This window comes from Salvelinus alpinus, chromosome 15, assembly GCF_045679555.1.
Source record: "Salvelinus alpinus chromosome 15, SLU_Salpinus.1, whole genome shotgun sequence".
In the NCBI taxonomy this organism is placed as follows: Eukaryota; Metazoa; Chordata; class Actinopteri; order Salmoniformes; family Salmonidae; genus Salvelinus; species Salvelinus alpinus.
Genome location: NC_092100.1, coordinates 14,320,782 through 14,346,115, shown reverse-complemented (window position 1 = coordinate 14,346,115; position 25,334 = coordinate 14,320,782). Strand labels below are relative to the sequence as shown.

The 25,334-nt window shown below is 43.3% G+C and overlaps 2 protein-coding genes across 5 annotated transcripts; both read right to left on the bottom strand.

Moving 5' to 3' along the window:
- Window positions 1–550: 550 nt before the first annotated feature.
- On the bottom strand, window positions 551–7,347 carry LOC139539530 (T-cell acute lymphocytic leukemia protein 1 homolog). Of its 4 annotated transcripts, none has more exons than XM_071342575.1 (4): window positions 7,208–7,347; window positions 2,872–3,542; window positions 2,379–2,476; window positions 551–1,931 (listed from the first exon to the last, which is right to left on the bottom strand). In XM_071342575.1, the coding sequence occupies exons 2-4, from the start codon at window positions 3,387–3,389 to the stop codon at window positions 1,471–1,473; spliced, it is 1,077 nt and encodes a 358-aa protein (XP_071198676.1). In that variant the 5' UTR covers window positions 3,390–3,542; window positions 7,208–7,347; the 3' UTR covers window positions 551–1,470. The 4 variants fall into 4 exon arrangements, with proteins under 4 accessions (XP_071198676.1, XP_071198675.1, XP_071198678.1 ...); XM_071342574.1 differs by having other exon boundaries at window positions 2,872–3,292; window positions 7,208–7,290; XM_071342577.1 differs by lacking the exon at window positions 2,872–3,542 and having other exon boundaries at window positions 7,208–7,313.
- Window positions 7,348–21,932: 14,585 nt separating this feature from the next.
- LOC139539259 (chemokine XC receptor 1-like) lies at window positions 21,933–24,667 on the bottom strand. The gene has a single exon (XM_071342122.1). The coding sequence runs from the start codon at window positions 24,170–24,172 to the stop codon at window positions 23,150–23,152; it is 1,023 nt and encodes a 340-aa protein (XP_071198223.1). The 5' UTR covers window positions 24,173–24,667; the 3' UTR covers window positions 21,933–23,149.
- Window positions 24,668–25,334: the final 667 nt, after the last annotated feature.

Below are 25,334 nucleotides of genomic sequence, written 5' to 3'. Positions count from 1 at the left end.
AATATAACATGAATTGGAAATGATTAGCACAACAGCACACGTTTGTCAAGTTCTTTTTCTCCATTTTTTATTTTGTGGTTTCATACAATTCTCTGAGATATAACATTGCATGTATTTATAGATGGCTCTTTAATCCCTTTACAACGAAAGGTTTTATCCTACAAAATATCACACAAAAAAATAACCCTCTATATTTAATACATTATAGAATTAAAAGGTACCAATTCTGGTTACTCAATAGTCTGCTGAAATAGCATGTACATTATGTTAAATACAGTGGTAAAACACTTCCTTTATGAATGTTATCAATAAAAGATAAATGAAAGAAGTGAATATGAAAAAATAGGATAAACTCAATGTACCATGGTTACAGGGAAAGAAGCAGTTAAAAAAATGTTCCATTGTCTGTTTTATGTACACTTAAAGTGGAATGCTTGTACCTGTCTTTAAATATCTTTAGATACAGAGATATTATAATGTTGTTTTATTGTTCTGTTATTGGACAGGAATGATTTCCTCCTTTGTTTTGGCTCTCAGTTAACTTCGAATGGTATGTGTGTGTGTGTGTGTGTGTGTGTGTGTGTGTGTGTGTGTGTGTGTGTGTGTGTGTGTGTGTGTGTGTGTGTGTGTGTGTGTGTGTGTGTGTGTGCACATGCGTCGTACTTATGATCTCAATTACATTTTGTATGGTAAATATTGCAACCATGTGGTTTATGTGAATATCACATTAACAAGTAGATTATTAAACATTTTGTTCTTCTCCCAACATTGACAGCCACACTGAGATCTCACACTTTTTTGTCTTGACCGATTATCGGTTATTATCAGTTATCTCACTGAATAACTATTTGTGCTGGGGATGAACTGTGCCATCCAACAACTAAGAGATGATCTTCAAGAAAACCATTTCTGGACTTCAGGTCTGGACGTTATTATTTGATAAACCCCAAATGTTAGGTTCTAAAGGAACTCAGAAGAACTTTAGCGGACCCTAAGATGAAGACAAGTCACTTACATTTAGTAGTCTGGAGTACTTAAGAACACAGTTCTCATTCTTGTTTAGAGTCAAGCAGTGTACCTAAACAAACGTTCACCTTAGACAAGAAAAGGTACCATTTTGCAATTTCATGCCTTTTTCCAGAAACACCTTCACTGTTTTTAAATATTTTCTTCATTTTCATCTTAGTTTGTACTTTCATGACTTCCAAATCCATCACCTGCTTACAACAGCAGCTGGGACAAAGTCTCATGTTCCACCAGAGAACACACCCTCCTCTGGATTGGCCAATAACAGACAGAGCCATTGAGCGAAACAGGAAGAAGAGAAAGAGCAAATCTGTACACACAAATGCATCGCCATTCGACACACCCTATTGACCCCTCTCTACCCAGGTGGAAAAATGCTCCAAATCGCCAACCTCCTGCTTCTCACATTGTCTCTTTTCTTCTCCACATAGGGAAAATGCTGAGTCATCTGTGGTTGCGTTCGTCCATATGGAGTCCAGAGTGAGGATGGAGAACCCTGGAGGTTTGCGTTCGAGACTCGACAGACGAGTCCTGGTCCTCGGTGTAGCTGTCGGGACTCCCATCCCCGCCCAGAAGACTCCCGCAGCTGGAGTTGCTGGATGACAGCATGCCCTGGAGGAGCTCCTCCCGGACCAGGCTCTCCTCATGGCCCTCGGGAGTCCAGGCCCCCTCAGCACCGCTGCCGTTTCCGCCCCCCACCACACCTTCCTGGTCGTCTAGTAGCTTGGCCAGGAAGTTGATGTACTTCATGGCCAGTCGGAGGATCTCGTTCTTGGAGAGCTTCTTATCGGGCGGGTGGGTGGGGATGAGCTGGCGGAGGTCAGCGAATGCCCCGTTCACGTTCTGCTGGCGCCAACGCTCACGGCTGTTGGTGAAGATCCGCCGCACAATTTTGGGCTGCGAGCCTGAGAGGGAGAGGAGGAGAGGGTGTTACATACTGTAGGTATTCTGATATGTTTGATAATACACTGTCTGCATACACCAGCAGTATGTACAGTATAGTTGAATCAGATGTGTTAGAGCTGGGCTGAAACAAAAGCCTGCAATGTGGCCTTCCAGAAACCGAGTTTGTCATCCCCATTCCCTAAATGCCCTTTCCTTCTGTCTAAAGACCACTAACCCAGATGTCAGCTCTCTGTGTTAAACCACACTTTAATGGTATGACAGTTAGACTTGATGCAGTGCCTTAGCACTTTACAAGTGGTCCTTCTCTGTATTCCTAATGCAGCTTTTCTCTTTAAAACGACTATTGTCCGGAAACTCCCTTCACCCCTTTGCACCCTGACAGTTTGATGCAATATCCAGAGCAAAATATGGATAGACATAATTATTAAAATCTAAAATACTCTTACCATTATCATCGTTGATTTCAATCTCATAAGGCACGGGTCGTCGTTTGATCCGATGGCTGGGGTACATGCCATACTGTTCTGTCTCGCCACCGTAGCCACTAGAGAAAGATGTATAAGTGTGGAATTAGACCACACATTAATATATCTGTAGACTTTTATACTGGTGATTCTGTTGGACATAACTATGACAGTTGATATAGGCCTACGCATTTCCATTTGCCAAGTAAGAAATGAAAAACGCAAAGCTTTTATAATAACACGAATCATTATTATTATTACTATTATTTAATAGCCACTAATAATTATAATAATAATAATAATGAAAACAATTTAAATCGGAATGCACATTTCAGGCCTAAACTTGGGATAGACCTAAGCTACATAAATCCAATACATATCCAACAATAATTGCGCTGATCCACAGTATAAACATCTCAAGACCACGCACATCATTTGGACATAAAAACATTTCCAAACGGTTAGTATGCCTTACCTGTTCATGGTGGCGAGTGGTTGAGCAAAGTTACTGTACAGCATCGCTCGTGCAGGGAGAGGGACGGCGAGCGGGCTCAACTGCACCATTCGAGTTTCGCTCAACAACGGGTCCCAGGAAGCCAGTGGCAGGGGTATCGGCGGTCTACACAGCTCCGTGGTCTGTACCTTGTGGTTAATGTCTGCAGTCTGCTCCCTAGCTTTTATATCCACCGACCCTCCTCCCCTGGCCAATTCGATAACCGGTACTAACTTTTTTAGCTCGCTGTGGTACGCCGTTTCCTTGGCAACGCCATTAATGAAGATAGTCCGGTTGCAGTGCTCCCTGGGGACGCGCTTCCTCTCAGCTGAGTCCCCCGACGCCGCGGTCGTGTTTTCCTGTGTCTCGCTAACAGCTTCGCCCCTCTCCCCACTGACACGACCTGTTATGGAAGTAGTCAGGCTGTCGTGCTGTGGGGACTTGCACTCATTGACCATAGGACTGAGATGCCTAAGTTCTGGTTTCAGTTTTTCTATCATTTCAACGGTTATTCGATAGATTCGACCGTGCGTAAAAATGCATGAAATAGCCTAGTAAAAACGCAAAGGCTTAATGGTAGGCTTATCCGAGATTGACTGAGTTGAGCATCGAAAATACCTCACTCATCTGGCGATATTAATCCTTGATGTCACCTGCAAAAACAAGATAGCTTTTATGCTTATGCTTTATTGTTATGAATATCCCATTTTTCCAATGAATAAACTATAGTTTATAGTTGTATACAAAAATGCAGACTCCTGCGCTCGCGACACTGCGGGTCCAGTACTGTCAATCCCGCGCGCGCCAACTCATCAACCAATTCAGCAGGCAGATAGCTGCATCCATTCATTGGTCTAGGTCTTGAGGTGGGTGCATAGGCCTATACTATCAATGTGTTTAACTGTTTGAACACACTGTTGCATTACTGCTGCCCTTGTCAATTACAGGCTATAATACAATTAACAATTTTGAATGCACTCTTGTAGTCCATCAGATGGGAATTATCATATCACATGACATGGCTACTACTTTAGAGAATAGTATTAAAGCCTTGGTTTTTGAGTATGTGTTTTTAAAACAATTGTTGTTCTATTTGGCCTGTACATAAAAATAAATAAATAATGTAACATAGAACAAAGCCAGGTAGCCTAACTGGTACTCGACGTTCACGTGACCCTGACCTTATAAGCTGCTATTAACTGGCAGGGTGGATAACAATTCTGATAACGCACAGGTTTTAACAGGGAGGGGTCCTAATCATTCTTCCACATTGTTGCATTTGCCCAACAATCGTCGCGCCGTTAAACGGAAGCGATTTCTCTGCGTGCACATTTAAAATATATATATATTTTATTTGGGATTTTTAGACAATTGTCTAAATCAAAAAAAAAAAAACTTTTTTTTTTAAATGTTCACGCAGAGATAACGATTCATTTTAATGTATATTACAGACAATAGACAGACAAAATACAATAGACAACATAACATTTCACATACATGGATCCACTAAATTAAACATCAATATAATTAGCCTTTGTCTTTCACTGGATCATTATCGTTATAATATAGCAGCCTATACCACACTCATATTAATTAAGTTGCAATGATAACCTCGGTCACTCTTGAGCACATATTTTTCAATTGAGCTCATAATTTCGTCAACCATTTTGAAAAGAAGGTCGACGACATCCGATCCTCGTTTGCTAAGTCAAACGACACCGCTGGTTCTGCTCACACTGCCCTACCCTGTGCTTTGACCTCTTTCTCCCCTCTCTCTCCAGATGAAATCTCGCGTCTTGTGACGGCCGGCCGCCCAACAACCTGCCCGCTTGACCCTATCCCCTCCTCTCTTCTCCAGACCATTTCCGGAGACCTTCTCCCTTACCTCACCTCGCTCATCAACTCATCCTTGACCGCTGGCTACGTCCCTTCCGTCTTCAAGAGAGCGAGAGTTGCACCCCTTCTGAAAAAACCTACACTCGATCCCTCCGATGTCAACAACTACAGACCAGTATCCCTTCTTTCTTTTCTCTCCAAAACTCTTGAACATGCCGTCCTTGGCCAGCTCTCCTGCTATCTCTCTCAGAATGACCTTCTTGATCCAAATCAGTCAGGTTTCAAGACTAGTCATTCAACTGAGACTGCTCTTCTCTGTGTCACGGAGGCGCTCCGCACTGCTAAAGCTAACTCTCTCTCCTCTGCTCTCATCCTTCTAGACCTATCGGCTGCCTTTGATACTGTGAACCATCAGATCCTCCTCTCCACCCTCTCCGAGCTGGGCATCTCCGGCGCGGCCCACGCTTGGATTGCGTCCTACCTGACAGGTCGCTCCTACCAGGTGGCGTGGCGAGAATCTGTCTCCGCACCACGTGCTCTCACCACTGGTGTCCCCCAGGGCTCTGTTCTAGGCCCTCTCCTATTCTCGCTATACACCAAGTCACTTGGCTCTGTCATATCCTCACATGGTCTCTCCTATCATTGCTATGCAGACGACACACAATTAATCTTCTCCTTTCCCCCCTCTGATAACCAGGTGGTGAATCGCATCTCTGCATGTCTGGCAGACATATCAGTGTGGATGACGGATCACCACCTCAAGCTGAACCTCGGCAAGACGGAGCTGCTCTTCCTCCCGGGGAAGGACTGCCCGTTCCATGATCTCGCCATCACGGTTGACAACTCCATTGTGTCCTCCTCCCAGAGTACTAAGAACCTTGGCGTGATCCTGGACAACACCCTGTCGTTCTCAACTAACATGAAGGCGGTGACCCGTTCCTGTAGGTTCATGCTCTACAACATTCGCAGAGTACGACCCTGCCTCACGCAGGAAGCGGCGCAGGTCCTAATCCAGGCACTTGTCATCTCCCGTCTGGATTACTGCAACTCGCTGTTGGCTGGGCTCCCTGCCTGTGCCATTAAACCCCTACAACTCATCCAGAACGCCGCAGCCCGTCTGGTGTTCAACTTTCCCAAGTTCTCTCACGTCACCCCGCTCCTCCGCTCTCTCCACTGGCTTCCAGTTGAAGCTCGCATCCGCTACAAGACCATGGTGCTTGCCTACGGAGCTGTGAGGGGAACGGCACCTCCGTACCTTCAGGCTCTGATCAGGCCCTACACCCAAACAAGGGCACTGCGTTCATCCACCTCTGGCCTGCTCGCCTCCCTACCTCTGAGGAAGTACAGTTCCTGCTCAGCCCAGTCAAAACTGTTCGCTGCTCTGGCACCCCAATGGTGGAACAAACTCCCTCACGACGCCAGGTCAGCGGAGTCAATCACCACCTTCCGGAGACACCTGAAACCCCACCTCTTTAAGGAATACCTAGGATAGGATAAAGTAATCCTTCTAACCCCCCCCCCTTAAAAGAGTTAGATGCACTATTGTAAAGTGGTTGTTCCACTGGATATCATAAGGTGAATGCACCAATTTGTAAGTCGCTCTGGATAAGAGCGTCTGCTAAATGACTTAAATGTAAATGTAAATAATTCTTCGTTCATTGTCTTTTTCTTTTGAATGTATTTTATTTTATATATTCTTACTTTGTTGCTTGAGCATAACTTAGTTTCAAATTAAATGTATTTCTTCCATGCTGCAAAATGTTATTTCTTCCCATGCTGCTACAGGAATAAGTGTAGTTTGTTTCACAACCAATATTGTTTTGGTTATAGCTCGTGCGCTTAAAAGGTAATGAAAAGAACAGGGTATACGGTACGTTTTTGCGTCGTTTATTTTAGGCTATCATTCATTATTAACGTATGGTTTTGAACGTTTGAATTAAATCAGGTTTTAGAGTGCACAAAATGTAAGGCGAAAACCTTTTCATTCCATAGCCAAACTGTGTAGATAGACCTTGGTTTCACACATTTTTACAGAAACAGAGTGGTCATTTTCTGTTTCACAATAGCCTATAAAGATGTAGGGATTAATAACATCTCTAGACTGGGCCTACATAACGAATATATTCTACATATATTTAGGCTATTGCTCAGTAACCTATATCAGAATGAAATTATCATACACAAATTATTCTTAGCCTTTAGCCTTCCCAAAGTATGTGGATATGTTGCTAAACGAATAAAAAAGGAAAATATCGAAGCCTATTATATTGGTAGATAAAGTGAACGCCAAATCGATTGGCTAACTGGTGTATTTCCCTCGACCGAGAAACAAATTGGCCTGCATTTGTCAATCCGAAATAGGAACGAACATTGATAAACAATTTTCCAATTTTCTATATTTCCATTACAGATAACATATCCACAAATCCACACCAACAACAAATATGACTTGATAATGCCTATTTGGGTGTGCTGTCCTTACCATAGCCGGAGTGTTGTTGATAGAATATGTGTGGAGCCATTTTGTCGAGGGTCGTCCATGTCTGAGGTTTTAGATTCACTGAAGTACTGTGTGGAAACTGGAAGTGAGGTTTTATATAATTCCACATCATGTCCAGTGTGGCGCTTAGTATGGGGAACGAGCTGAACACCGGTGCAATGTGGTGACGAGAGATAAGGGCGCGCAGTTGCGGCCCCCTAACCATTATTTATACAATTATTCATTATTATTTGACGTTTTATCGAGGGCAAATGGGAGGACATTTTTTGTCTTATAGGCCTATTGAGAATGCATATGCACTGAAATATAGGCTAAGCGGGAAATTTGAAAGGAAAACACCCCATGTGCCTTGTAAAATGCTCCAAGGCTTAGTCCAAAATTAATTATAGAGCAATGGGGCGTATTTAAAATCATATCAGTGAGGATGTTGACTTGAGAAAAATACTATTAGGCTGTGTTTGTTTTGACTAATATCTTAACCTTTTATGACGGAGAATAACTAAACAGTGCATGCTAAAATCATTCATGAATTTGAATACATGAATGCGACATGTACAATTAATACCATTGGTCTTCTGAATGTATTTCTGATAATATTATATCGTGCAACAATGATAATTAATGAATACTCTGTAATTTGGATCAAACTCTTAAGTTAATGCATTTGACAACACCCAGAACACTGTCAATCAATTATCTCTAACAAGTGTCTCTTGTGCCAGATATTCAATATTCACACGAGAGGTTTGCATGAAAAACCTAAATTGAAACAGCATAGCTTATACCTGGTAACCTACCTTGCCAATTATGGTTATCATTATTATTTAACTGGCTCTACAATGATGTAATCTATTCTTATAGCTAAATAGTCTACATGAAATAAACATATAGATCTACAGAGAAAAATAGTAGGCTAAATTATCAGAAGCCTTTATCTTGCTTTTTTCATTTTGCAGGGGTTGCAGTCATTACCGAGGTAAATACAGATTCAGGTTGGATATTCAACGGATATTTATTCGCCTGTAGTTTTCCTTACGTCCACCAACAGCAGTTAGGGACCGTCAACATAGTGACAAATCAAATTCTTCAAATTTCAATAGCTCTTTAACCATTACTTTTAAAACTTTCAAAACTGGTTCTAGCTAACTCGATGCCATAGACACACATTGCACACACATAGCTTTTTGGTTGTGACCTACTGACTTCAAACAGGGTTCAGAATGTACACTCTGCGGGACTACACATTGCACACCCTTTAGTTTGTCAATTTTCATCTCATGCACTTTTACATAAATTTTCAATGTTTTTAAATGTTTCTAATTTCAATAGCTCCTTGGTCATGTGACCTACTGACTTCAAACAAGGTTCATCATGTCCACTGACCACCCTTCTATATTGCACACCCTTTAGTTTGTCCATTTCCATCTCACACGTTTTTACATTACCTTTTTAAACTTTCTAATTTCAATACCTCCTTGGTCATGTGACCTACTGGACTCAAACAAGGTTAAGAATGTACACTCAGTGGGCCTACACATTGCACACCCTTTAGTTTGTCCATTTATCGCACATGTTTTTACATGAATTTTGTAAACATTCTAACTTCAATAGCGCTTTTGTCATGTGACCTACTGGACACAAAGAAGGTTCAGAATGTACACTGACTACCCTTCTATATTGCACACCCTTTAGTTTGTCCCTTTTCATCTCACATGATTATACATTAATAATTCTAAATAAAAAATGTCAATAGCTCCTTGGTCATGTGACCTACTGACTTCAAACAAGATTCAGAATGTACACTCAGTGGCCCTACACATCGCACACCCTTTAGTTTGTCCATTTTCATCTCACGCAATTTTACATGTTTTTTAATGTTTCTAATTTCAATAGCTCCTTGGTCATGTGACCTACTGACCCCTGCTTGGACTCGGAGTTCCCCCCACCTTGATGGAGGCGTCCATGTGCACCTGGTAACCTGAAACAAGCTCTGTGCACCTGGTGACCCGCCTGCTTTTATCCGCTCAGAGACTAAGTCCCCAACCCAACCTCCACAGCCTGAGTGCTGCCCCCAGCCCCTGAGTCCGGCCGCCCCTGCTCGGACTCTGAGTGCCCCCCGCCTTGGGGGAGGCCGCCTCATGCACCTGGTGACCTTTTGACTTCCACAGCGAGTCCCAACCTGACTGACAGTCCCACTAGAGGATGGGCCCAGGCGGATGGGCGACCACCACCTAGCCCCCTACCTATCCAGAGCCCAATGTCAATGTCTTATGCCTTCTACCCACCTGCCTGGGCTCTCTCACATTCTGTGTCTGGCCTCTGGCCCCTGGCCCTTCTACGTGCACCTGGTAACCCGTAAGTAAAGAAGGAGGATGGTGGAGGAAGATGTCTTCCGTCCCGACAAAAGCTTGGATCGAAGGCTGATTTTCAATAGATCGCAGCGAGTGAGCTGCTCTGCTACGTACGAAACCCTGACCCAGAATCAGGTCGTCTACGAGTGATTTAGCACCAGGTTCCCCACAAACATGCAGTACGCATCAGGAGAGGGGCAGCAACTCATCCAGCCACACCCCAACCCCGTCAAGAACGGCTCTACTCACCTGCCAAAAAAGGCAGGCTATCCCGGGCCAACCGAAGATCCGCAGCACTACGGTATCGTTACGTTTAGGGGGGATTCTGACTTAGAGGCGTTCAGTCATAATCCCACAGATGGTAGCTTCGCACCATTGGCTCCTCAGCCAAGCACATACACCAAATGTCTGAACCTGCGGTTCCTCTCGTACTGAGCAGGATTACTATTGCAACAACACATCATCAGTAGGGTAAAACTAACCTGTCTCACAACGATCTAAACCCAGCTCACGTTCTCTATTAGTGTGTGAACAATCCAACGCTTGGTGAATTCTGCTTCACAATGATAGGAAGAGCCGACATCGAAGGATAAAAAAGTGACGCCGCTATGAATGCTTGGCAGCCAGTTATCGCTGTGGTAACTTTTCTGACACCTCCTGCTTAAAAGCCCAAAATTCAGAAGGATCGTGAGGCCCCGCTTTCACGGTCTGTATTCATACTGAAGATCAAGCCCTTCTGCTCCACGGGAAGTTTCTATCCTCCCTACGCTCGCCTTAGGACACCTGCGTTACCATTTGACAGGTGTACCGCCCCAGTCAAACTCCCCACCTGCCAGAGGCTGTTCACCTTGGAGACCTGCTGCGGATATGGATACGGCCCGGCGTGAGATTTACACCCTCTCCCCAAGATTTCCAAGGGCCAGGGAGAGCTCACCAGATGCTGCCGAAATTGCAATGCTTTCCAGGGCTTGGGCCCCACTCTCGGGGCGAACCCATTCCAGGGCGCCATCCCCTTCACAAAGAAAAGAGAACTCTCCCCGGGACTTCCGCCAGCTTCTCCGGGATCGGTTGCGTTACCGCACTGGATGCCTCGCGGCGCCCGTCTCCGCCAGTCCGTGGACATTCTGAAAGTAGTTTGAGGTCAGCAGGTCACATTATCAAGAAGTTATTGAAATTATAAAGGTTGAAAAATGTATGTAAAATTGCGTGAGATGAAAATTGACAAACTAAAGGGTGTGCAATATACAAGGGTAGTCAGTGGACATTCTGAATTTTGTTTGGTCAGTAGGTCACATGACCAAGGAGCTATTACAATTAGAAAGTTTGAACAATTCATGTAAAATCGTGTGAGATGAAAATTGACAAACTAAAGGGTGTACAATGTGTAGGCCCACTGAGTGGACATTCTGAACCTTGTTTGAAGTCAGTAGGTCACATGACCAAGGAGCTATTGAAATGAAAAAGTTTGAAAAATTAATGTAAAATCGTGTGAGATGAAAATGGACAAACTAAAGGGTGTGCAATATAGAAGGGTGGTCAGTGGACATTCTGAACCTTGTTTGAAGTCAGTAGGTCACATGACCAAGGAGCTATTGACATTTAAAAAGAAATTATGTAAACTCATGTGAGAGGAAAATTGACAAACTAAAGGGTGTGCAATATAGAAGGGTGGTCAGTGGACATTCTGCACCTTGTTTGAAGTCAGTAGGTCACATGACCAAGGAGCTATTGAAATTCAAATGTAAAAAAAAGTTTGTACTTTGTTTACGCTCTCTAACTAATTCAACTAGGAATACAAAATGTATTTACCTCAGTGCAGTCATTACAGGATCCCGGATGCCATTGGAAACTTGGCAGAATTAGGTGTAAAGCTACGGAGATATGGTGGTATCAGTGTGCCAGCAACCTGCAGGGTCATCCATCAAAGCGGGAGGCAAGACACTCGATGTGGGTATGGTGCGGTACAGTATACTGTATGCTCAGAGATGCAAGCTTAGGTCCAACATTAGGTGTACTTTAGGCCTACATGTCTGCTTTGTCCTTAGGCCTACCATTTTCGATCCCATATTTCAAAGTAGTGTTTGGGGGGTAAATCTCAAAGACATATGCCGACATTAAATGAATAGTCAATAATCAGTAGGCCTAGTGAACAAAACATGTATCTAAATGGCTAAATATATATGCGTGAGTCTATTTGAAATATATATTTTCTAGCAGATTGGCTAATTAGCCTATGTCAGACATTCAAAAGATGCCTGACATTTAGGCCCTGATGGTGGAAAAAAGAAAAACTGCTGAAATATTTCCTTCTGTCCTCTGATCTTTGTCAACGCAGCTCCCTCTGTCACGACCATAGACAAACAGTATGGTCATGGCTCATGACCACCATCCTGTCAGTATCCAAGTCCAAGCGTCACACAATGTAAACTACCGTAGCAGGCCAAAAAACACACATTCTAAACCCATGAGACTTCCGGGAACGCTTGTGAAACAGACCATACAGGCCAGGTTTGAGAAGTCAATGAGAGAAGTGAAAAATTTATAATTAGTTGTTCATTTTCTCGAAATATAAAGGCACAACCTAGATAAGAGCCAATGTCTTAAGTAGTTTAATTACTCCAAACTCGTGAAAGTGACAAACTGACATTTTTATTTTCGTCAAAAACACCTTTATATTGACGTGTTTCAGCGCATGAGTTTAGTTAGCTAACGTCGCCATGACATCGCCTACACGTGTGATCGGCGATTTTTTTGGATATGCACTTTCTACCTATCGTCATACTGTACTGCCTTTGGTAAAAAAAAAATTAAAAAAAAGACGCCTGAGCGGAGTAACCACATCAGTTTTTCATGGGGTATTTCAGGAGCCTATGAATGTGAATTCCTATGTTATGCTTTAACGTCCTCTGCTGGTCATTGGCTGGCATCACAAGAAAATGTATCTTGGAGCCCTAACTATACCCACTCTCGCTGTCTCTCTCACACACGCTTGCAGAATGGAAAAGCACCCCAAAAAGTTCATACGTTGCCACAGTTTTTAGTAGGCTACATCTCTCACACATTCTTTTCCTACTTCTTGTTTTTCTCTCTCCCCTCTCAAAATTTGGTTCAACAGAATGCACACATAAATGTCCAGAGGAGATACCTCCCCCCTATCTGATATATCTACTGCAGTGTCATCCTACACTGCCAGTCACATTCTGTTAAAGGTCCCCAAAGCACACACATCCTTGGGTCGCTTGTCTTTTCAGTTCGCTGCAGCAACTGGAACGAGCTGCAACAAACACTCAAACTGGACAGTTTTATCTCAATCGATTCATTCAAAGACTCAATCATGGACACTCACTGACAGTTGTGGCTGCTTTGTTGCCTCTACCTTCTTGCCCTTTGTGCTGCTGTCTGTGCCCAATAATGTTTGTACCCTGCAGGTAGCCTATTTTTTAAATATAGCAACCTTTTGGCTACTGGCCCAATGCTCTAACCACTAGGCTACCTGCCACCCCAAGTGGTTAGAGCGTTGGGCAAGTAACCAAAAGGTTGCTGGATCGAATCCCTGAGCTGACAAGGTAAAAATATGTCGTTCTGCCCCTGAACAGTTAACCCACTGTTCCCCGGTAGGCCGTCATTGTAAATAAGAATTTGCTCTTAACTGACTTGTCTAGTTAAATAAAACATTTTTAAAAATAACATCTTTAAAAGGCCTATTTTTCTCCCTTGTCATGTTTATGTCCATACAACCCCCAACACGCGCAGGGGCATCATTTCAGCTAAACCTGCTAGGGCAGCATTTCCCAAACTCGGTCCTCGGGACCCCAAGGGGTGCACATTTTGTTTTTTTCCCCTAGCACTACACAGCTGATTCAAATAATCAACTAATCATCAAGCTTTGATTATTTGAATCAGCTGTGTAGTGCTAGGGAAAAACCAAAACATGCACCCCTTGGGGTATGTCATGCCAAATAGTGACCCCCTGCCAAAAAGTTCTTCCTAGGTTCCTGCCTTTCTAGGGAGTTTTTCCAGCCATACTACTTCTACATCTGCATTGCTTGCTGTTTGGGGTTTTAGGCTGGGTTTCTGTATAGCACTTTGTGACTGCTGATGTAGAAAGGGCTTTATAAATCAATTTGATTCATTGATTGAAGTCATTTAGCTCGTCTCGTAGGCTCGTGTCACTGGGCAGCTCGCGGTTGGGCTTCCCTTTGTAGTCCATAATCTTTTGTAAGCCCTGCCACACCCAATGAGCGTCGGAGCCGATGTAGTAGGATTCAATCTTAGTCCTGTATTGATGCTTTGCCTGTTTGATGGCTTGTCGGGGGTTGTAGCGGGATTTCTTACAAGTATCTGGGTTAATGTCCCACTCCTTCAAAGCGGCAGCTCTACCGTTTAGCTCAGTGCAGATGTTGCCTGTAATCCATGGCTGCTGGTTGGGGTATGTACGTACAGTCACTGTGGGGACGACGTCATCGATGCACTTATTGATGAAGCCGGTGACTGATGTGGTATACTCCTCAATGCCATCGGATGAATACCGGAACATATTCTAGTCTGTGCTAGCAAAATAGTCCTGTAGCATACATCTGCGCCATCTGACCACTTCCGTATTGAGCGAGTCGCTGGTACTTCCTGCTTTAGTTTTTGCTTGTAAGCAGGAATCAGGAGGATAGAATTATGGTCAGATTTGCCAAATGGAGGGCGAGGGAGAGCTTTGTACGCGTCTCTGTGTGTGGATTAAAGGTGGTCTAGTTTTTTTTGTAAGGGCTAAAGGACTGTATTATTCTTAGGTTGCTCGTTTGGTTTGGGCGTGCTCGCCTCCGGGCGTCTGTCAGAACGCAATGATGGCAAACGGTTGACTTGTAGATTACTTGGAGGAATAACAGTATAGAACAGGCAGAGTATGTTCAGGGCTATGGGTTGATCACTATGAAAGGCTCCTGGCTATACCACTGATCTATTGCTGTGGAAGAGTGAATGTGTGGTTTCTCTAGGAGAGAGCAGAATACAGTGCCATTAATATCAGGATAACATACATATAAATACAATGAAATTATATGACACTACTTACAATATAAACTATAAAGGCATCATCTATAACCATGTTGCTACATATAAAGGGCTAAAAACTATAGCACCATTAGGGGGCAGCAGTAACACATTAATGACTAGGCCATTAAAAATGACTGAATGGATGGAATATGACTAACTCCTGTAAGGACCCCGGAAAGGGTGGGACCTAATCCAATTTCCAAAGTAAGATGCTCAGGTGTCATTTTAGGCTTGACCAACTAATAATAAGTAACTCTTTTAACAGGCCAAAAACACTGAAAAGGTACACTAACGCACTATAATACTCAAAATGGTATGTATACACTAATATAATACACAGTGTAAGAGCACCCTTATAACCAAAATGACTTGTATAAACGCAACCCGTCATCCACTAACTGAATGCCACGGATGGGGCGCACATGTTACAAACCCCCTGCAGGAATAACCAAACAAAACCCTGTGTACGCATTTACTAAAGGAATGATGCATCACACCTAGATTGAGAATAGCTCGAGAGGCCACCTTTCATACAAACCCACCGTGTGACTTGTTTACTGACCTGTGTCTGTGCATGTTTTGCTACGCTTTTACCACGTTGGAGGGTACATCCGTGGTCAGTGGACGGTTCTGAAAATAAATGAGTTGTTTGCATCACCGAGCGGTGGTCAGGAAATAATTAAATCCAATTGTTAGATGCTACCACCCCCTTCAAATCAAAACCGATGTCAATGTTTGCGCGCACACGCTCCATTCTACTTCCTGTCTGCGGCAACATGTAAATAAGTCACACGGTGGGCTAGTGTTATACTGCTAGACTGAGATCTTGGTCTAGAAGCTTGGCTAAGTAATATTCAGCTGTCAGAGCAGCTCACAGCTGTCAGAGCAGCTCACAGATCACTGCACCTGTACATAGCCCATCTGTAAATAGCCCATCCAACTACCTCATTATTTATCTTGCTCCTTTGCACCCCAGTATCTCTACTTGCACATTCATCTTCTGCACATCTCAAAATTGACAAACAGTACTATTGCCATTTTATTCTCGTTTTTCAAGCGAAGGGAGTATTTTAAGGGAGTATGCCAGCACACTCTTTCGGTTCGGCTAGCCGAGTTAGGCTAGGTGCCAGCCGAACTGAAGCATGCTGACACCTTAACCCACCACGTGTGGGTGTGTGTGTAAGCAGGGTCAGGCTTGGGTTCTACTTGGATGAGAGACCGCCTGGGAATACCAGGGCCCACATTCATAAAACATCTCAGAGTAGGATCTAGTTTTTCCATTTACATCATAATTAATAAGATTAAGATGGACAGAGGGGACCTGATCCTACCCTGAGAAGCATTAATAGGGGTCTGGTAATGTAAACGTTTCCTCTTTTTTCTCTCTTTCCCCAGCAGAGGGCAGTAGAACCCTAGTTGAAGTTTCTTAAAATTATATTTTTTTAATGCATCACACAGTCCCAAAATGTGGACAGATAATTATTTGGAGGAACAGCAGGCGGCCAGAGCTTGTCAAACTACAGGAGAGTGTGAAGCTGTCTCCAGAACTCACGCTCATCCTTGACTTCTATCCTTGCTTTTAACAGGGATGGTCAGGGATGAGCACACTGACATCACCCGGTTCTAACCTATACCCTTAAATCACTTGGTCTATATCCCGATATTTAAATCTCTCATTAGTGATTTTTGAAATGTCTGTCCTCTTCTGTATCTGCCCTAGTATCCATTGCATTGTAGTAGCCTTTGTACAGTAAGTGTTTCAGATCTGTTTAGATACCAATACTAACTTTATTTGAAATGTGATTTTTATACATTGCAGTTGTTATTAAAATACAACAGATTGAAAAGAACAAGATACAATTAAAGAACACTATTTACAATAATAAAAAATGGATGCTACCATGGTTACAGATAATCCTGAATGAATCGTGAATAATGATGAGTGAGACGCACAAATATCATACCCCCAAGAAATGCTAACTTCTCACCATTACAATTCGAGGGGAGGTAAAAAAAAAAAAATTTTTGGGGGGGGTATGATATTTGTGCGTCTATAACTTTCTCACTCATTATTATTCACAATTCATTCAGGATAATCCATAATCATGGTAGCATCCACATTCATGTAAAAGTGTTAAGAAACATATTTGGGGAAAAAATTTGCTTTTTGGTTCACCAGCCACTGTGGCAGGTAGATTTAAATATTTACCAGCCAAAACAAATTTTCCCAGCTAAAATTACACCAACAAAACACACAAAAAAAATGATGATCATGCTTTATAATCTTTCTAAAACAATAAATGTATTACTCGTAAGAAGTAATGTGGTATATTATTTAATTTCATTTTTGTGACCTGAGTTTTTTAACCAGAATATCACGGATGAGACAAAAATGTACCGTGGTGACGCAACTCCAGTCATGTTTGTGTCTGCGACATTGAGTCTGTGTGTGTTGCAAATGTATTTCTTGCACTTGATGCATGGGTACTGTGTCTTCCTGTCCTTCTTGGGTCCACACACATCGCAGCGCTTCTTCTTGTTGCTACCGGCTGCAGTCTAGAATGATGAAAACACTTAGTTCAGAAATTTTACTAACATCTCACTCACTCACATATATAGTTACAGCAGGCCAAGGTAGGAGAGTCAGACACACACACATGCAACAACATCACTCACACTTACTTCCGGTATTGGAGTTGTTGGTTCTGTCGGTCGGGCGGATGGGGCACCAGCATCCTTCTCCTGAATCCTCCTCACGATGGCTGCAGAAGCTGGGGTCCTTGGGATATGTTGCCTCCTCTGGATTTGAGGTCTTACCAATGCCTTGCCCGTCTTCTCTGGGGCTTCACTCTGTTCCAATCTGGGTTCAACACCATCCCGATGACAAATGAGTTGTACGCTGAGATCCAAGATGTTGAAGAACATCACAAGTGGCCAGCGTAAGGTTCTTCTTTTGCAGCTGTAGCCAGTCACCAGCTTGTCTAAATTGTCCACTCCTCCTTTTGTGGCATTGTAATCCATTATGATTTCTGTTTTTTGATGTTCCTGGCCACAGATTCTCCCATCCCTATGCAGCGTACTCATTAGTACCACATTTTTGCCTTTCTTTGGCACGTAGGACACTAGGGACGTGTCGGCCGTGAACACCAACTTAGAGGAATTGATAGGCCTGTTCCGTGTATTCAACAGCTGAGGTGGGAGCTCTGGCTTGTTCTTTCATACTGTTCCTACCATCTTCCTCTTGAGGAGCTCCTGTCCCAGCTTGTGCAAAGTAAAAAGTTATCGCATGTGATGTTGTGGCCACGGAGTCCATGTGTCACATCCAGGACAACATGCATCCCTTGGTTCTTCTCAGGGGCTCCTTCATCTGGCTTCCCCATATACACTTGCAAGTTCCACGCATATGATGAAGCAGCATCACAGGCAGCCCAGATCTTGATTCCATATTTTGCGGGTTTAGACGGTATGTACTGCCTGAAGAGGCAGTAGCACCTAAATGGCATAAGCTGCTCATCAACAGTAAAGTTGGGCCCAGGGTTGTAAAATAGGGGAAGGCGGTCCACCCACTTGTCCCACACTGACCTGATTGCAGCTAGCTTGCCTCTCTGCCACCGAGCTGGTCTGGTGTCTCGGTTGTCGAAGTGAATAATCCTGGAAATTATGTGGAAGTTTTCCAGAGACATTATTGCACGGAGAAGTTCTCTGACAGTTTCTACATCCCACAGGGATTGTGTGGATTCCCCATTGGATCTGAAAGCACCAGCAAGGATAAGAACCCCAAAGTATGCATGTAAATGAGTTTGGTCCATCTCCTTCCATCGCTCTCCAAAACCACGCCTTCCCTCCAAATTAGTGCAGTTCAGAATGATTTTCTGGATGGTGTCTGGGATGAACAGTTGAAAAGAAGACTTTATGTCCTGCACATGAATAACCGCCATCCGCGTCGGCCCTGGTTGCATCCTTATCACATTGGCAGCCATGCGAGGTGGCTCATTCCTTGGGCAAGAAGACCATTCAATTTCACAATTTCTTGACATCCATATTTCTCCTTCTGCAGGCTGCTGATAAGCTGGTTGCTGACGGGCTGGGCCTGGGGCTGGCTGAGGGTCAATCTCATCCATTTCTTCCAACTCACTGTCAGACTCCGAATTGACAGAGACATGATCCTCATATTCAGAAAATTCTTAATCTTCCAAAGTGGAAGACGTTCCTTCCACACTAGCTTCTCTCTGCAAAAATGATTTCTAAGGCCCTCTGAGCAGAGATGATTTTTGCCATACTGATTGATTGTGGAAAGGAGCCACACATGCAAAGCTATTTATTTGTTGTGTCCCTCCCCCAATTTGCACCTGGCTGGGGTCGAGTGTGGGAAAATACTGCATTTTTTACAATGTATCAAAATAATGTGTTGTAATAACATTGTGCAGGTTCCCGCAAGACATAGTTTCACACACTACAGAGAGTAAAGAGTGCGATAAAAGCGGGAGACAGGCAGGGAGACAGACAGGTTCTTGGTGCTATGTAGAAACAGCAGGCCAAGGGAGGAGAAAGACAAGAATGAAGACAGGAGTGAAGGCACACAGCAAACCTTTTTGTTTAATTTTTTACTTGTTTTCACCTACACACACACTTTTTCACAGTGGACCCGAACACCACTTATGTAATATGTGTACAGTGTGCACTCAAGGAAAATGTGTTATTTTACATGTTCTTCACAGAAAATGAGCCAAGGCCAATGAGTCTCAGGTTGAAAAAATTATTAATTGTATAACTTTTATTTGAATAAACATTGAAAATGGGTCCCATAGACCCGAACACCACACAAGGGTTAAAGTAAATTAGACCAACTTTTATGCCTGTGCGCAGCGTTTCTAAAAATGTATCTTTCACTCAGATCTTCATATGCCCACAGCCCCCAGCCAAGCAGTGTTGCAGCATGAGGTGGCATAGGCTATATAGGATAGGTAGTTCTTTGACTTTGTGCGATTTAATTTACCAGGTATGAAACAAACGGGCAGAAATACTTTGAAACAGCTACGGCTGATTTTGTTATCATACTTGACTATTTTTATTCACAAACGCGAGTGAAATGCTCACACTGTGGAGATGTGCCCACCCGCCAATGTGGCTAGTGAAATAGACATCTTATCCGCCAATGCCAGAAATCTACCCGCATTTGGCAGGTGTTTATTTTAGGCCCTGAACATTTTCTATTCTTATTTACAATACAAGTGACCTCAAAATGACACCAAAATGGTCATATTAGATTTTGTAGAACAGTGGAGGCTCCTCAGAGGAGGATGGGGAGGACCATCCTTCTCAGTGAATTTCATAAAAATAAAAATGTTAAGACATTGAAAAAGTTATCCTTTTTAGATAAAACTATACTAAATATATTCACGTCACCAAATAATTGATTAAAACACACTGTTTTGCAATGAAGGTCTATAGTAGCCTCAACAGCACTCTGCATGGTGTAGCCGGAGGACAGCTAGCTTCCGTCCTCCTCTTGGTACATTGACTTCAATACAAAACCTAGGATGCTCTTGGTTCTCACCCCCTTCCATAGATTTACACAGTAATTATGACAAGTTCCGGAGGACGTCCTCCAACCTATCAGAGCTCTTGCAGCATAAACTGATATGTTGTCCACCCAATCAAAGGATCAGAGCATTTATCTAGTACTGAAAGCATAAGCTACAGCTAGCTAGCACTGCATGCATAAAATGTGGTAACTGGTTGACTCAAAGAGAGAGAGAGAGAGAGAGACAATAGATTAACAGTTTTCAACAAATTCATTTCTTAAAAAATAAAAGAGAAGTAAAAGAGAGAGAGATTTAATATTTTTTTTCCGTTTCAGTTTCACTTACTTAGCTAGCAAATGCAGCTGGCAAGTTTAGTTACTCAAACACCCTGCTCAAACAGAGGGATGCTATGTTAGCTAGCTGGCTATGACTATCCAAAACAACACTGGAACTCTTCCACCACCATAGGACAAGGATATCCCTACCGACCAAACACTCCCCTAACCCGGACGACACTGGGCCAATTGTGCGCCGCCCCATGGGTCTCTCATGGGTCATCCGCCCCAGCCCGGCTGCGACAGAGCCTGGACTCTAACCCAGAATCTCTAGTGGCACAGCTAGCACTGCGATGCAGTGCCTTAGGGGGCCTCCCGAGTGGCGCAGTGGTCTAACTGCTTTCTGACTATATACACTGTAACATTACTGCATGATTGTAGCAGGTTTACTAACACATTAGTTCTATTAGCTATTTTTACTAGGACATTACTTTAGCTAATATGGGGGAAACGATGTAGGCTGTATGTAGCGGTTATGACACGGTTTGACTTGTAAAGTTTTTTTCGCCTGGTCACATACAGCCAATGTGTTGTTCATTGAAGTCCACAAACAAAGGGAAAAGGTGAGAGGAGGAGAGTGCATAGAGGAAAGAATGAATACAACGTGGCTGCTATGAAACTTAAGTGAACTGTGTTAATGCTTGATCAGGGGTGTATTCAGTCTGCCGATTCTGTTGAAAAACGTTTCTTAAACGGAAGCAAACGAAACGGGGATAAAAATACCTGAATGACAAGAGTTGTGCAAGGCGGTAATGAATGTGTCACTGTCTCTCCATGTGTCACTGTCATCTAAAAAATTTCTCTCGACCTGTGTGCACCTACATTGTAAACTTTCACTCATAGGCTAGTTTGTAGCAACCTCATGATGGGTATAGGGAAAATTAGAGTATCATGTAGTAGTCTAACCCTATCGATGTTACAATGAACTGGGTGAATGGAATATGAATGAGAGTCATCCAATATGCTGTAATAGAAATAAGGCCATGCTCATGAAAAAAAAATGTCCTCCCTCATCATAAACGGCACTGACCGCCACTGGTGTAGAAATGCACTAAATTAGCTTCAGATGCCCCAAACATTCTCACCAGGTAATGTCCCCCCCAGTGGCGGTCAGTGCCTTTTATGATGAGGGAGGACACTTGTTTTTCATGAGCATGGCCTTATTTCTGTTACAGCATGTAGCAACATGGTGTAGCCGGAGGACAGCTAGATTCCGTCCTCCTCTTGGTATATTGACTTCTGTTGAGGCTACTGTAGACCTTCATTGCAAAACAGTGTACTTTAATAAATTATTTGGTGACATGTGAATATGTATATAGAGTATAGTTTTATCTAAAAAGGATCCCTTTTTCAATGTTTTACAATAAAAAAAAAAAATGAAATTCACTAAGAGGATGGTCCTCCCCTTCCTCCTCTGAGGAGCCTCCACTGCCCCCCCCCCCCCATTTCTAAACCCAAAGCTGCGCCCTTACAAAACCTGGTGATATGAGTGGGCAGCCACCCACACAGATAGTGTGGTGAAGAAGGCGCAAGAGCGCCTCTTCAACCTCAGGAGGATAAAGAAATTTGACTTAACACCTAAAACCCTTACAAACTTTTACAGATGCACAATTGAGAGCATCCTGTCGGGCTGTATCACTGCCTGGTACGGCAACTGCACCACCCACAACCGCAAAGCTCTCCAGAGGGTGGTGCGGTCTGCCCAACGCATTACAGGGGGCAAACTTCCCGCCCTCCTAGACAGCTAAAGCACACGATGCCCTAACAAGGCCAAAAAGATCATCAAGGACATCAACAACCCGAGCCACTGCCTGTTCATCCCGCAATCATCCAGAAGGCGAGGTCAGTATAGGTGTATCAAAGCTGGGACCGAGAGACTGAAAAACAGCTTCCATCTCAAGGCCATCAGACTGCTAAACAGCCATCACTAGCACATCAGAGGCGGCTGCCTATAGACATAGATTAGGAATCACTGGCCACTTTTAGAAATGGATCATTAGCCACTTTAATAATGTTTCTGTATCTAGCATAACTCATCTCATATGTATAAACTGCACTCCACACTATTCTACGGTATCTTAGTCACTTTTAAATTGGATTTACATATTGCATCACACATTTCATATGTATATACTGTATATATACTACACCACTGACTGTTAAACAGCCATCTTCAGCACATCAGAGGCTGCTGACTATAGACATAGATTAGGAATCACTGGCCACTTTAAGGAAATGAAACACTATCCACTTTAATAATGTCTCCATATCTTGCATTACTCATATGTATTAGTCACTTAGTCACTTTAATTGTGTGTAAATATTGCATCACCCATCTCATATGTATATAGTGTATTCTATACTATGCCACTGTATCTTAGCCCAATGCCGCTCTGACATATATTTATATTCTTAATCCATTCCTTACTTAGATTTACGTGTATTTTGGGTATATGTTGTGAAACTGTTAGATATTACTGCACTGTCAGAGCTAGAAGCACAAGCATTTCGCTACACCTGCAATAACATCTGCTGAACACGTGTATGTGATCAATAAGTTTGATTTGATTTTGATTTGACAAGATGTGATTTTTTTTTTGCTAACATGTGATGGGTCGCCGGTTTGCCTGGCGTGGGTCCCTGGTCAAGAAAAGGTTGAAGACCCCTGCGCTAGTACATTGATCCCATCGAGTATATGTTAGGTAATCTAATCTGTTGTGTATCCATGGTGCTTTGGCGATGGCAAAGCTTCAGCAAGATCACCTTCAAGTGATTTCTGAACTTAATCCCAACAAATGCGTAGAAGACAGGGTTGAGACAGCAGTGGGAGAAAGCAATCAGTCGACACACATAGAACCCATAGTCAAGCCATGTGCTGACCTCACAATTATTGAAAGGTGCTACGGAGTAGTCATGCAACAACCTCAGAAATATCACCACGTTGTAAGGCGCCCAGCCAAGGAAAAATACTGCCACTAGACTGAAGATCAGCTTCACGGTTCGATTCCTCATGTGTGACCTTGACTTGAAGATTGTCCTCAATATCCTCACGTAGCAGAACCCGATCACTGCAAAAGCAGCCAAGAAGAAGATGTTCTGTTGGTAGCTGCCCACTCTCTTCCACAGCGGATCCCAGTATTCACAGTAAAAATGGATGTCTTCTTCATGGGGGTTCTCTTGGACAGAGCTGAAAATCAAAGCAGGGACGGCCGCCCCAAAACTAACAACCCAGATGACGAGAGAGACTGTAACCCCATAGCAGCCCCTTTGGGAACCATGGTCGGACAGAGGATGCACCACGGCCAGGTAGCGGTGGATAGTCATGATGGTCAGGAACAAAACGCTGCTGTAGAAGCCAGCGTAGAAGACAAAGGTGACGGTCTTGCAGAGGATCCTGCTAAAGGTCCAGCCCCAGATGTGGTAGGCTGCCCAGAAGGGCAGACCAAAGGTGAAAACCAGGTCAGATAGGGCCAAGTTGAGGATGAAGATGTTGGTGAGAGACTTGAGGTTCTCGTACTTGGCAAGGATGACCAGGACCAGGATGTTGCCCGCTAGACTCAGGATAGTCACCACAGAGAAGAAAGCAGGGGTGGCGATGGAACCAAACTTGACAACGCCGGCCTTGTTACAGACCTCGTCTGTATAATACTCATCATATTCGTAATCGGTGCCGTTGGTTTCAATATCGCCCATGGCATGGCTGAAATCTTGAAAAGTGAATAGTGCAGATTAAATCAATTACATCACATCTTCATTCACAATACACTGTTTTTAAAGCAGCAATTCAAATAATTTACAATTACAGAAATATAAAAAGGCATAAAAAAGAGAACACCTGAAACTGCAACAATTAAAATGTAAAAACTGTATATTGTTTTCGCTCTATATTTTTGTTTAGGTTTAACTCTAGAATCAAGTTTGAAGAATTTGGCTTACTATACTATTAACCAAATCAAACGTACCTGTAGTACCCGTCATAATGGTTTAGCGTGATGGCCTCACTGTCCCTGCTAGGCTACACAATGATATGAGGACGGGGGAGTTGTGATGAAGGTAAGGTACTGCATCTCTGTTATAAACACCCCCCATAACGTATCTCTTCCTCTACAGCTCCAGTGTAAGGCCCAAAAAAATTAATCCGATTTGTTATTTTTGGGCCAATATATGCGGCGCTTTGGTTGTAATGAACTGTCCGCTCTCTCTTTATAATGCACTGTCGGCTTTCTCAAGTTGATGCGCAAGAGACCAAACCCCACAGATCAAGCGCTCAGATCATGTTCGAGTCTTGGATTGGACAGTGAAACGCACACCCTCGCACCTGCAGGCGACGTGCAGATGTTTCATTTCTCCCTCATCTGAAACCAGAGCAAATTCCTACTGTTTATGTGTCCAGATTAAAACGTAGGACGTCCCTCATTATAAACAAACAGTCGGTTAAATTAACAGTTAATGGTTAATGCATCATTTTTTTTTTTATTAGAAGCGATTCATAGATGAAACAACAATGTCATTGAACCAATGGACTGGCCAGAGATCAGGGCATTAATCAGCAAAGAGGCAGTGCAGGCTGATTAGTATTTTGGACAACCAAATTGAAGTCAAAATTATTGATGAAATCTAAGTGTGTCAGCTGCAGTGGCGATTTTAGCCTGTAAATCTTGGTGGGGGTGGGGGGTGGGGGGGGGGGGCACTACAGCAAAGCCACTACACAACACTAAACAATATATTAATTGCAGTATAACGGTGACAAACGGTGCCCACAAACTGTTAGGGCATAAATAAATCTTTCCCAATAGCAGAGTCCCAACAGCAAGCCCAACACCCTACCACTGCTACACCTGGCTATCAGCAGAGC

Excerpts from the sequence above, each read along its gene's own strand:
- LOC139539530 (XM_071342575.1), bottom strand. The coding sequence starts at position 3,389 with ATGATAGAAAAACTGAAACCAGAACTTAGGCATCTCAGTCCTATGGTC. Across the intron at positions 2,477-2,871 it reads CCACTCGCCACCATGAACAG|TGGCTACGGTGGCGAGACAG; the intron begins GTAAGGCATACT and ends ATCTTTCTCTAG. Across the intron at positions 1,932-2,378 it reads TGAAATCAACGATGATAATG|GCTCGCAGCCCAAAATTGTG; the intron begins GTAAGAGTATTT and ends TCTCCCTCTCAG.
- LOC139539259 (XM_071342122.1), bottom strand. The coding sequence starts at position 24,172 with ATGGGCGATATTGAAACCAACGGCACCGATTACGAATATGATGAGTAT.